Below are 13,615 nucleotides of genomic sequence, written 5' to 3' on the forward strand. Positions count from 1 at the left end.
CTAAGATTGATATATAAATATACACTGTTAATTAATTTTTCTCAACAGTTTAATTATAATTCATCTCTTGATTTATAGGTCCCAAGGAATCCCGATATTCCAAATCCAGCTGTGGCTCAAAGAGAGGAGCAAAAAAAGATTGATGCAGCTGAACCTCTTACACCAGAAGAGACTGAAGAAAAAGAAAAACTTCTTACCCAAGTAAAATATTTTAAGTGACTGAAGTGTTTCTAATTAACTGGTAGAAAAAAAATACAGAACACATTTACCTTTTATTGTATGGGCTGATTAGACACATCAACAACACACAGGGCTATTTTGTAAACATACATTTACATTAGCTATTCCTATTTTTTATCCTGTTTATAGAATACACCCATTTGGAAATGCTAGGAAATACATAAATGCAAAATATAAGTGTCAGTTATTTCTATGAAGTCATACATTTTATCAATTATGTTAACCATGTAAGACTCCTGATAAGCAATAAGTACTAGAATATTCTTGAAAGTTTACATTTATTTTATTGATTGTAAACTGTCCTCTGAAATTATACTCTACTAATCTTTTATTTAATTTTCAAAATGTCTTTTATCTTGTCTTGGAAAGAGCTTTAATGTAACAGTGAGAGAGTTCTGAAACTTTGTAAGGTGATTATTGTATAATTAAAAGCTAATAGTTACTAAATATGGAACGTTTTCATTTGAGCAAAATAATAATGCTTTCTGGTCATTGTGGCTTTAATAAGTCTTATGAGTGTAGAAACAATATACAAATAATCTATAGAAGATGAATAATCCATAGGAGATTAAAAAATTATAGCTTAAAAAACTTCTGCAAGATAATAAACAAACATGTATACTGTATGAAACCACCTTAGTGTAGAAAGATGCCAGCAAGATTTATTTATTCAACAAATTCTTTTGAACAATATGCAAGGCACAGTGCTAGGAAAGTTGCCACATTAATTATTGAGAGGTAGTTTTTGTATTTATATCTTATTTATTATATAGGTTTCTTCTTTGTTATGATGTGTAATTTTACTGAATGAATTTTTACAAATTATATTCATAAGTTTTTGAGCCAAATGCCTGGAAGTTGTAAAGTTTAGTTTGCAAATGTAATTGCAGTTGGCCATTAGGACTTACTGCAGAATAAAATAAAACATTTAAATATTCATGTTTTATTTTCACGATTTATTTCCTGAACATAAAAATAAAGTTATGGTCTTAGAATGCTACTTGGCTTGCAGTATATGGTGAATGTATACTATATTGTGAATATACAGTATCAACTGAGAAATTGCTCTAGTTTGTAATTAGAAGTAAAATCAATTTTTTTGCCCCTCCTAGTAGTTGAATTCACCTTTAAACACTTTCTCTGGTGACTTAAACAATTAATCTTTTAAAAATACCATGGCAAAGATACAAAATGTGGGGTCATCTGAAATCTTCATCAGCTAAAGGCTTGAGATAGAGTCTTGGACAGCCAGGGAGGGATATCACATTGTTATGGGTTTGGATATAAGGAATGGAAAAAAATTCTTGGTTTTATGACTTCACAGACATACTAATAATACCAAAGAGATTTAGGACATGATTGGTTAAACTGTTCTGTCTTTTAATAAAGAAAGTGAGTGGGATCAATAATATTCTGTTTATAGAAATTCTATTTATGAATACAATTTTGAATAGAAATGATTTATTCACAGTACAGTTGATCCTAGACAACATGGGAGTTAGGGTGTTGACCCCCTATGTAGCTGAAAAATTTCCTGTAACTTTTGACTTAAATAACATCCTACTGTTGTCTGGAAGCCTTACCGATAGCATAAACAGTTGATTAACATATTTTTTATGTTACATGTATTGCATACTGTATTCTTACAATAAAGTAAGGTAGAGAAGAGAAAATGGTATTAAGAAGATCATAAGAAAGAGAAGATACATTACAGCACTGCACAGTATTTATTGAAAAACCCATCTATAAGTGGGCCTACACGATTCAGACACATGTTCTTCAAGTCACCTGTAGTTTGGAATGATGTGAAGAAGAGCTTCACATTTTTTTCTGCATTCTTATTTTTTCCTCTGTGTTTTTTGATCTAATGCGATCACATTCCTTTCGTAATTTACATGGGGAACAGATCTTTGAAAAAAACAGCTTAAGTACTAGAATATCAGGGTTTTATTATTTGTATTAGCATTTTTGTATCATTGCATTTGTATTTTAATGTAGGCATCTATAAAATACGGAATTAAAAACTGCACAATATCTTGGAACTATAAATCCGTTCATAATACTTGGAGAGAAGTGCATTCTCTTCATGATAGAAAAGCAGTTATTTTTATAGCACTCAACTTCTCTTTCTAAAAAAACCTGGGATTTTGTAAGGAGGGGCACTTTAAGGCTTTTAAACTATTTTTAATGTATCATTGTATAGAAAGTAAAACAATAAATGGGTTTCCTAATTTAAGTTGTATTGATAATGCTTAATTTCTGTTCACAGGGATTCACAAACTGGACTAAGCGAGATTTTAACCAGTTTATTAAAGCTAATGAAAAGTACGGAAGAGATGACATTGATAATATAGCTCGAGAGGTGGAGGGCAAATCCCCTGAGGAGGTCATGGAATATTCAGGTTTGTATATGACCTTAAAAATAGTATTTAACTGTAACCTTATTCATTTCTTTAGTGTCAATTTAATTGTATCATTGTTCAGAGATTTTCTAAACTTTTTACAAATAAAGTGTAAGTGAAAATATAAAATATAATTGTATTTCCACAAAAATGGAAATTATCTAATTATCTAAATTATCTAATTATTGATTAGAATTAGATATTTAGAAATCATCTAAAAAATTATCTAAATGGACTGCTATTATCATCAGTAGTTAGCTAATAGAGATAAGTAAAGCCCTAATGAAACAAAGGTAGCTATTGAATGAGCGTTGAAAAATTTAGTTCCCACTTTCCCATCTCTGGAATTTGGTCTTCTGGGCAATTCAGATCTGAGACTTTAGGTTCAAAGGATTGGCTTAGTGTCTTTCTAGGTCATCCTTGAAGTAGAAAATTCCTCTCAGGCCATTTTATATCTTCATACACCCTCAGGGTTCCAGTCAACTCCAGGCAGGTCATGTGCATTCCATTAACTTGGGGCAAGCTGGAATAGATCTAAAAAGCCTGGTTGAATAAATCTTTTGATTGGCTCTAGAATCATCTCTCTTTCTTACTCAGCTGTGTCTTTGGTCTTGAAGCATATGGAGTTAATACTAATTCCCATGTCACAGCACATCCAACCTCAGGCTTCTGAAACAAATCTTATTAAAGATAGGTAATTATCTCTAGCAAGTTTCCTATATATAGGATAGCAAGTTTCTAACTTCCAAATAGGTTGAACTTTCACATTTAGTCTGAATATGAACTGTTTAGAGTCTAGAGCATTTTTTCTTATTGAAGCAATAATACAAAGGTTTAGATTTCAGTGTTAACCTCTCAAAGTCTATTTAGCTTAACAACTGAAATTCTGTGTTTTTTTAGTGGTAAATAGCAGGGAGGAAACGTTATAGTACTAATAATTACACTGACAATTGACACAAGTTAGGAACAGCTTTTAATTTATCTAGAGTGTTAGTGCTTGAAGAAATCCAGGTTCTTTGAGAAAAGATGCTTTTTATTTTAGAAATCTGAAAGGGTTTCTGGTGATTACCAGGGAATTTTGAGGCTGATTATATTGAGTTTTTATTTCATATAACATCAAATTTAAGAACTACCTTTTCCTTGATTCCAGCATAACATTACTATTACTCTTAAGCTTTACCATATAGTTTAGGGCATTTGGGGTCTTAGAGAGGGCAAAAATAGATGAGAGAGAGAAATTCTAGTAGCAAGAATAGAATGAAAAGAGTCTAAGATTTTGTGCAGAGAGATTTTTCTGAAATAGAATTTTCTTTAAAATAGCATCAATGTGTATGAAATTGTAAGAAAACAAGTGATTAAAAAAATACCATGTCAGATGTTCTGGTGGCATGACTACCTCAGGACAGCTTAAATAGGGTCATGTTAGAGAGTAGGGAGATTAGAATGACTTCATGTAGCTTGTTGTAATAAAAGAAAATACAATTGGCTGTTTGTGGGTATATCATACATAGCAGGCATTTATATGATGAGTGAATAAGTAGAATGAAAAATGAACAGAGGTGCTTATGAAAGTCAGAAAGTGCCAGTTCCTCATGTGATGCTGAGATGGGTGGTTAATGTCCAGTGCAAAGAAGAAAATGGCCCACTACGGTACGAATTCTGTGCTCTTGGCTGGATGTTTCCCCCTCAAATTTCTATGTTGAGATCATAACCCTCAGCGTGATGGTATTAGGAGATGGGGGCTTTGGGATAGGTCATAAAAGTAGAGCCCTTATGAATGGAATTAGTGCCCTTATAAAAGACCCCAAAGAGCGCTCTTTCCTTTTCCACCATGTGAGGACACATTGGGAATACGGTCATCTATGAACTAGAGTGTGGGCTCTCACTGGACTTGGCATCTGCCAGCACCTTGATCTTGGAACATCCCAGCTTCTATAACTGTGAAAAATAAATGTTTGTTGTTGAAGCCCCACCCCCACAAAAATAAATAAAAGTCAGAGAGCTCTAACATTCCTTTTATGATAGGCTCTAAAAACGAAAAGTTTGAGAAGGTAGAGTATGGTATTAAAAAATCTTTCACTGAAGTCATAACATGTGACATAATACAGCCAAATTATTTGAATCATACATAAAATTTGGGTGACTTTGTTGGGTTTTTTGTTTTTTGTCTTTAAGAGAAAAGGCTATTTTAAGTAAGTTTAGAAAACAAGATACAGGTCATTGGAAATATTATAAGTATAGTGAGTGGTTCCAAAAGTAAAGCAAGTTTTGGTATAAATTGCTGTTTCTTAGGAAGTTTGAGTAATCTGTTGATAATGGGTTTCATTTTTTTTAAAGATTTTGTTTTTTATTTGATAGGCAGAGATCATAAGTAGGCAGAGAGGCAGGCAGAGAGAGAGGAGGAAGCAGGCTCCCTGCAGAGCAGAGAGCCTGATGCGGGGCTCGATTCCAGGACCCTGGGATCATGACCTGAGCCGAAGGCAGAAGCTTTAACCCACTGAGCCACCCAGGCACCCCAGTGGTTTTCATTTTTGGTTTTGCATGCTGGGAAGCTATGTTCTTTAAGTTTATATGGTCACTGTCTCTTCTTTTTATATGTTTGGTCCTTTCTGTATCATGTTTGAATGAACACATAGCTTAAATTAGTGTCTGTAGTATCTTGAAATTCTAGTCATTTGGTGTTGATAACTAAAAATTCCATATTTCTTGAAAAGAAATACATGAATTATTCTTTATTTTTTATTAATTCTTTGTTATCTTAAAGAATTATTAGGGATCTTAATTCTTTGTTTTATAGCTCCTTGGATTCATTTGCTTAAGATGGTAGTAAAGTTACTGAAAAGTAATAATTCTGTTTTTCAGCTGTCTTTTGGGAACGTTGCAATGAATTACAAGACATTGAAAAAATTATGGCTCAGATTGAACGTGGAGAAGCAAGAATTCAACGAAGGATCAGTATCAAGAAAGCCCTGGATGCCAAAGTACTATGTTTCATAATTTTCAAATTATTATTAGACTATTTTAATTGACAGGATGATTAGCTTTGAGTTATTGCACATTTAACTAAAATCACTATTTTGTTTAAATTTACAGATTGCAAGATACAAGGCTCCATTTCATCAGTTGCGTATTCAGTATGGAACCAGCAAAGGAAAGAACTATACTGAGGAAGAAGATAGATTCTTGATTTGTATGTTACACAAAATGGGCTTTGATAGGGAAAATGTATATGAAGAATTAAGACAGTGTGTACGGAATGCTCCTCAGTTTAGATTTGACTGGTTTATCAAGTCTAGAACTGCCATGGTATGTATTCTTTTCTTACTTATTTCCTTCAACTTTTTATCTTGAAAAATCTCAAATATTGTATATTCTTCATTTAGATTCTCTAATTGTTAACATTTTGTCCTCTGCCCAGATACGTACTTAACATACATGCATAGAATCTATATATACATATAGAATCTGTATTTTACATTCAGAAATACAGAAATATATCTATATTCAGAAATACATACCTGTATCTGGTATTCATAAATCTATAAATCTAGATTTCTGAGCCATTTGGTAAGTTGCAGACATCATGAGTGTTCATCTCTAAATACTTCAGCATTTATCTGCTAAAAATAAGGACCTTTTCTTACATAACCATAATAGCTTTATCCTACCTGACAATGTTAACATTGATTCAGTAATGTCATGTAGTATACATTCCCCGTACAAAATTGTCCAGGTGTTCCCAAGGCGTCTTTCAACTCTTTTTTTTAAATTGATGATCCACGCAAAGTTCACATACTGCATTTAGTTGTTGATTCTCTTCAGTCTCTTTCAATCTACAACTTTTTCTTTTTCTTTTTGTTTTTTATGACAGTGGCTTTTTTAAGGTGCCTGGGCTTATTGTGTTGTAGAATGTCCCACATTAACTCATTTGCTTATTGTTAAATTTAGGTTAAGCATTTGGGGCAAGAATGTACATAAGTGATGTGTACTTACCACATCACATCAGGAGGCTCGTTGACATAGGTTGTCCGCTCTTGGTAATGCTAAGTTTGATCACTTGGTTAATCTGATGACCACCAGAGCTTTAAAGGTACCTTCCCCCTTTGTAATTAGGCAGATGATACTTGAGGTGGTATGAATGACCTAAGGATTTGTTTTTAATGAGAAGGAATTTTTGCTCAAGTTGAATCTTTAAAAGAATATGATACAAGAGAGAATAATTAAGTAGAAGAGATATTTTAGCTTTGTGCAATTTATTTCATTACTTTCTAACATGAATTCTGTTCCTGTTAAATTCTACTGCTGCTTGACAGTGTTCAAATTGATACTGAACACTTTTTTAAGTGCAACACATTTTTAATGTTAGGATTGTCAGTCTTTTGTCAGCTGAGGTAATTAAGACAAAATAGATTTATATAGCCTAAAAATTAAAAGAACCAGAAACAAACAATTTAAACAATGGACATTTTATTTTAGAGAGGTAGAGAGAGAAATGGGGGGAGAACAAGACAGAGGGAGAGGGAGAGAGAATCTTAAGCAGGCTCTATGTCCAGTGCTGGAGCCCAATGTGGGACTTGATCTCACAACCCTGAGATCGTGACCTGAGCTGAAATCAAGAGTTGGCCGCTTAACTGACTGAGCCACCCAGGTGCCCCTGAACAATGGACATTTTTAGGTAGTTGGTGTTTATCATAAGTGTTTTCTTGGCCTAAAGTGTGAATAGGGGTGTGAAACAGTGATTAATACTTTATTTGATTCATTTTATATTTTCAGTTCAAGCTGAATAAAAGGAAAAGAAAAATCTGAGTTGCTATATTGAAGACACTAATTTGGGTAGATACTTTATAAGATCAAATATTTCTTAAAACTTGAACATAAATTTAGAGTGGTCTTGGATTATTAGAATGTTTATGGAATGCATAATGCTGGAGAGCTAGTAAATACTTTGGATTAAGCCAGGATTCAGAAGGAGCTAGAGAAATTGGAATGATGGACAGGTTACGTCTCACAACATGACATTTAATAGGGATAAATTTATTTATTTATTTATTTATTTTGAATGTGTAGAAGAATATTTATTTTTTTAGTTAGTTCAGTTAGCCACTGCATGGTACAAAATTTAAAGTGCTATGCTTGGGGCACCTGGGTGGCTCAGTGGTTTGGGCTGCTGCCTTCGGCTCGGGTGATGATCTCAGGGTCCTGGGATCGAGCCCCGCATCGGGCTCTCTGCTCCGCAGGAAGCCTGCTTCCCTCTCTCTCTCTCTCTGCCTGCCTCTCTGCCTACTTGTGATCTCTGTCTGTCAAATAAATAAATGGAATCTTTAAAAAAAATAATAAAGTGCTATGCTTACACCAAAGAATATGAAGAGGTATATATGTTAATAAGATATAATAGGAAGATCGAATTAAAAATAAAAAATAATCTGTAGCATGAAAAGCTGATGTTTGAGAGAGGAAAGAGTTGTTTAACAGGGTACTTTAGATGATTGCAATAGATTATTGAGGAACAATGTAAATAGCTTTTCTATTATTTTTGAAAATGAGATTCTCTTTTGACTGAAGACTTTGGCAGTGAGCTAGTTGGCCTTTTAAGGTATCTTCTAGCACAGTGCATTTATGACCATGTTTAGCAGAGAACTCCTTTGAAAAGCCATGAATTTAAAAATTTTAGCCATTTGGAGTTTTATGTGTGTAATGATCTCATGTAGAGCAGCATCAACAGCTTGTAAAAGACAAATGCCTACCTGCATTTGTCAATGAATCATGTTTCAGTTCGTAAGTGCCCTTTTATGTGATAGAACATTTGCTGAATTTTGAGTATTTTTTCAATGATATCTTACTCATTTTTTAAAAGGTTGAGAGTTTAATGCTGTTTCCAGTTTCTAGAATCATTAAACTAAAGCAGAAGATGGAACAGATTCAAAAGTGCAAGAAAAACCTTACATTATTTGTAATAAGAACATGGCTATAGAACCACATAACTTTATTTTATTTTCTAAGAAAAAACCCTGGTATATTATTATCAACCACTAGATGTCTCTGAACTCCTTTGTAAAGATTCTTATTTCCCTCTGTCTTCTACAAAGCATTTACTTCTTTCTTTACCAAGAGATTTAAATCTCCAATGTATATTTTCCAAAGAGCAGATATTAACTAATTATGTGATTACACAGTGAAACCTTTATTTTGTCTGTTAATAACGAAGATACCTTTGTCCTTCCGTGAGGTGGAATTTATGATTTCTAAAGAATCTGTAAGAACATATTATGGTTTATTTCATATTTAAATATTTTAATCCAAAGCTTTTTGTTAGTTAACTTTTCTGTCATATTGTTTTTATTTCCCTCCTGTTTAGTGGATAATTTATGTTTATATTTCTGGATTTAGAGTATAGGTAATATATTTTAGAACATGCATATAGTTAGACTGTCTTTTTGGAATATTTCATGGCATTATCAGTCATTAAGGAATTAAAGGAATGGATTATTAATAATTCTAGATGATCCCTTTGCCCTGTTATTTTATTTTATTTTTTAAAGATTTTACTTGTTTATTTGACAAAGAGATACACAGCTAGAGAGGGAACACAAGGAGCGGGAGTGGGAGAGGAAGCAGCAGGCCTCCTGCCGAGTAGGGAGCCCGATGCGGGGCTTGATGTGGGGCTCAATCCCAGGACCCTGGGATTGTGACCTGAGCCCAAGGCAGATGCTTAATGACTGAGCCACCCAGGCACCCCTGCCCTCTTATTTTAAATAATTGCTCCTTTATAGTGAATCACATGCACAGTCTAGGAAGAGGAACTTCCTCTTGAAGAAGGCAGTTGTATTTTCCAAAGTTAATTTGTTTGATTGAAAAATCCTATCTTAGAACTACAAAGGTTGTAATTTGATACATTATGTGAGTGTCACTGTGTTCAAATTAAAATCTTACTGAGTAAACTTTAAACTTAGCTTTACTAAAGGAGCTGTCTTTAAAAAACATAGTTTTCTTAAAGGTGACTCTTTTTCCCAGAGATGCCAATAAATAGTGTGAAATACTTTGGAAAAAAGTGAGAACGTTGATAGTTATATTTTATTCAGCCATTTCAGAGTACTGAATATGTGGCTTCTGACTTAACTAACAGTCTTACAGTGCTTAAAGGCATGAACCTCCTCTTCTAAATATGTCTCACTTTGAAAGCCTTCAGCTAAAGTACGAAGATTTCTTTGAGGCTCTTCTCCATTTAAAAATGCTGGCTATACAAAAGAGAAAATGAGTTTTAGTTCTATTTCTATGTGCTAAAAAGATTGTGATTTTTTTCTCTGAGGACTTGTGTGGTCTTTAAGTAAGTAATCAGTCGCTATTGAGCTTGCATAAACAAGTAGGAAGGATATGATCAATTTAGATTTTTAAGCTCAGAGCATGTGAATCGCCTTACCATTTTCTTGCTAAGAAAGATGTCTTATAATGGGGTCTTAATCTTAGGACTTTCAAAGATCAGAATTAAAAGGACTTTACTAAGTGACTATTAGGAATAATAATACTCTGTGTTTATGTAGTATCCTTTATGTAATACTTGCCAATCTGTTTACTAACATTAGCTCATTAATTTTTTTGCCATTCCTTTTAGGGAGTGAGTTTCAGGGTATTAACTCCATTCATTTAGTAACAGACTTAATGTGACTGGGAGATGTGAAAAGAATCCGAGAGATTCAAAAGATCTAGCACGTTATTCAAGTTTACTGGAAAGGGCATGTGGAAGATACCCAATGTTTAATTCCTTAGACCTCCTTAGGTGCTTTTAAGGACTTATAGGAGAAAAGGCAGAATTTTAACTCTTTGAGATGAAGAACATTTCTTTTTTTTTTTTTTAAAGATTTTATTTATTTATTTGACAGAGAGAGATCACAGGTAGGTAGAGAGACTGGCAGAGAGAGAGAGAGCGGGAAGCAGGCTCCCTGCTGAGCAGAAAGCCCCATGTGGGACTCGATCCCAGGACCCTGAGATCATGACCTGAGCCGAAGGCAGCGGCTTAACCCACTGAGCCACCCAGGCGCCCCGAACATTTCTTGATATAGCCATTTATTGCATCCTTTGCAGGGTTGCTTTGACTTTTAATTTTAGTCCAAAAACATTCTTGCCTTTTAGCCTCTGAAGAGTTTTTTCTTTCTCCTCTCAGCCACCTCAAGAAGCTGTGTGCTCATTTGCCTGTAGCCATGTACCTTGGAGTTGAATCAAAGTATTAGTAATGAATTGTTTACAGTTACCCTGTCTTAGGTAGTTAAATGAATTTTTCTGATAGCATCTCAGAGAAAGAATTGTACACGGTCATATACACTGTAATAAAATTCTACCTTATTACTGTTTGTTTTCAAATCACAACTCTATTATTAATCAAAGTGTTCCTTATTTAAAATTAAGACAATGACATTCCTCATTAGAACTGTAGGAGAAAAAAAATACTTTTTAGAAAATATTGCTATAGCTTTTTATTAGCTTGCTTCCTTTTTATGGATTTATCTATAGCAAATATTAATTAGGTTATTAGTTTGGGACATGATATTTTATAAATTATCTGTCCCATTACAGAGGATTTTTTAAATAGATACTTTAGAAAAATGAAAGTCAAATTCAAAAATTTCCAACTTGTTCTGTAGCAACAATAACACTTTTGTGCTTATGCAACATAGTCCAGGAAATTTCATACATAATGCTGCTTGTGACATTTTATTTTATTTTATTTTATTTATTTTTTTTTTTAAAGATTTTATTTATTTATTTATTTGACAGATAGAGATCACAAGTAGGCAGAGAGGCAGGCAATGAGAGAGAGGAGGAAGCAGGCTCCCTGCTGAGCAGAGAGCCCGATGCGGGGCTTGATCCCAGGACCCTGAGATCATGACCTGAGCCGAAAGCAGAGGCTTTAACCCACTGAGCCACCCAGGTGCCCCTGACATTTTATTTTATATATTAGTACTTAATTGTGTGTTAATACCCAATGTTGGTATCTTAGAGCATTACAATGAAATATGAAAATATGATTTAATACACTATTGGTAAAATTGGTAAACTGTAAAATATATTGATGGGTTATTCTTGACTATAGTATTAAAATATGAAAAACAAAATATATTTATGCTCATGGGGTAGTGTTCCTCGTGCATCTAAAAGAATAAAATGTTCCTTTTGAGCCTTAATTTTAGAAAAGGTTCTATACAGAGGCATGTATAGGAGAGGTAGTGTTTACCTTTGCCTTGAGGGTTAGGTTAGAGGAACTGCTTCCCAGAAGAGGTCCTTCTTGGATCTGAGTCTTGAAAAACTAGGAGTTGGCCATGGGACTACATTCCAGGTTGTGGAAATATCATATGCAAGGGTATAAGCAAGCACAGCATATTCAGAAATTGCGGGTAGGTTAGTATGGTAGGGTGTGAGGAGGGAAGTCTTGGGCGATGAGGAAATAGTGGGCTGCCACATTATGAAGGGCCTTGGCTGCTGTTCCGTTATTAGTCTAGAGGAAATGGAGGGAGTCACTGAAAGGCTTTACTAGGGCAGTGACAATGATCAGATTAACATTTTAGAAATAGTGTTCTATGGAAATGGGCATATGTCTACCTCAGTTACCACATAAGCTGATAATATCCAAATTTGTATCTCTGTCTTTCCTCTGTTCCTCCAATTTTTTCCCTTCCCTTGGCTAATATATTCACCATCTGCCCCAGAGTCTTTTTTTTTTTTTTGTAACTGCTGCTCTCTTAACCTTCAAGTGAAATTAAGTTATATCTAAAGGGACCAGCAGGACACCTTGCACAAAGTAGACATTTAGTGAATAAACGAGCACGGAACTTTTGTGCTTCAGTTGACTTCTATCTCATAAACTCCTATAGTTGGATCAGATTTAGATAGAAAGTAAAGAAATCTAGCAATGGGTTTAAGTTCTCTTCTTTTCATCTACCTTTTCCTAATGATTGTTTTTGTTTGGCTGTCATCCCTGAAGGCTTTATTATTTCATAAGCTATTTTTTTTTTTATTTGTCAGAGAGAGAGAGCAAGCACAGGCAGACAGAGTGGAAGGCAGAGTCAGAGGGAGAAGCAGGCTCCCTGCTGAGCAAGGAGCCTGATGTGGGACTCGATCCCAGGACGCTGGGATCATGACCTGAGCTGAAGGCAGCCGCTTAACCAACTGAGCCACCCAGGCGCCCCTATTTCATAAGCTTTAATAGCCTGTTATAAATACGTGTTTTTATTAGCAACTGTAGTATGGGATTGAAAACTGAACTGTTCTAACAGTCTGAAATATGATAAATGCACTAATGGGAGTCCGTTTTATGTATTTTTACTTATGTGTTTTCTTGTGAAGAGATGACAATAACATTTTATAAATAATGATGTGTAAATGGCATCAGTTAACTAAAAGTATCATAACGTTGATACTTGTTAGAGAAATATAGAATATATTTACTGGGCTATTAACTCCCATTTAACTGCCAGTATGCTTGGGCCCTAAGATTCTAATATAGAGTGCTGTTGCTTTTTCTTAAAGTATGATAGAGGTTCAAAAGTGACAACCTGGAAAATATACCACAGAATGTACAGTTGAAGGTATTGATTCTTAAAGTAAAGCTAAGGGAGTTAATAAAAGAGCAAAGGAGAAAAACACCCATTATGTTTTACTAAGAAGTGTAGAAGAAAATTCTGACTTTATAGAACTACCTACAAATTTAGAGGCACGAATGTGGAGGGCAATTTATTTATTTATTTATTTATTTAATGCCCTTGTTCATTCACCTGCTTTTGACTTTGAACTATATAACAGGCACAGACCTTCTGTCATTCAGACTTAGGTAGGCTTAGTGTCTAGGATTTTAGTATATAGGAAATGTAATGTGGAGCCTCTTTAATCTCTTTCAATAAGTCACTTCAAGTCTACTGATGCTTTCTGTGCCTTTTGAATTGATGCTTTGAAGCTGAGTGTTGGGGCAAAGGATATTTGAACTT

At 34.2% G+C, this 13,615-nt stretch overlaps 1 protein-coding gene across 1 annotated transcript in view; it reads left to right on the forward strand.

The window, feature by feature from the left end:
- The window catches only part of SMARCA1 (SWI/SNF related, matrix associated, actin dependent regulator of chromatin, subfamily a, member 1), a 77,839-nt gene that overhangs the window by 56,004 nt on the left and 8,220 nt on the right, over positions 1–13,615 (forward strand). Inside the window, exons 20-23 of the mRNA XM_059385175.1 lie at positions 79–201; positions 2,510–2,642; positions 5,505–5,623; positions 5,736–5,948. Coding sequence (XP_059241158.1) covers positions 79–201; positions 2,510–2,642; positions 5,505–5,623; positions 5,736–5,948 — 588 coding nt within the window. The remainder of the gene's footprint in view (positions 1–78; positions 202–2,509; positions 2,643–5,504; positions 5,624–5,735; positions 5,949–13,615) is intronic.

Source organism: Mustela nigripes, chromosome X (genome assembly GCF_022355385.1).
Source record: "Mustela nigripes isolate SB6536 chromosome X, MUSNIG.SB6536, whole genome shotgun sequence".
In the NCBI taxonomy this organism is placed as follows: domain Eukaryota; kingdom Metazoa; phylum Chordata; class Mammalia; order Carnivora; family Mustelidae; genus Mustela; species Mustela nigripes.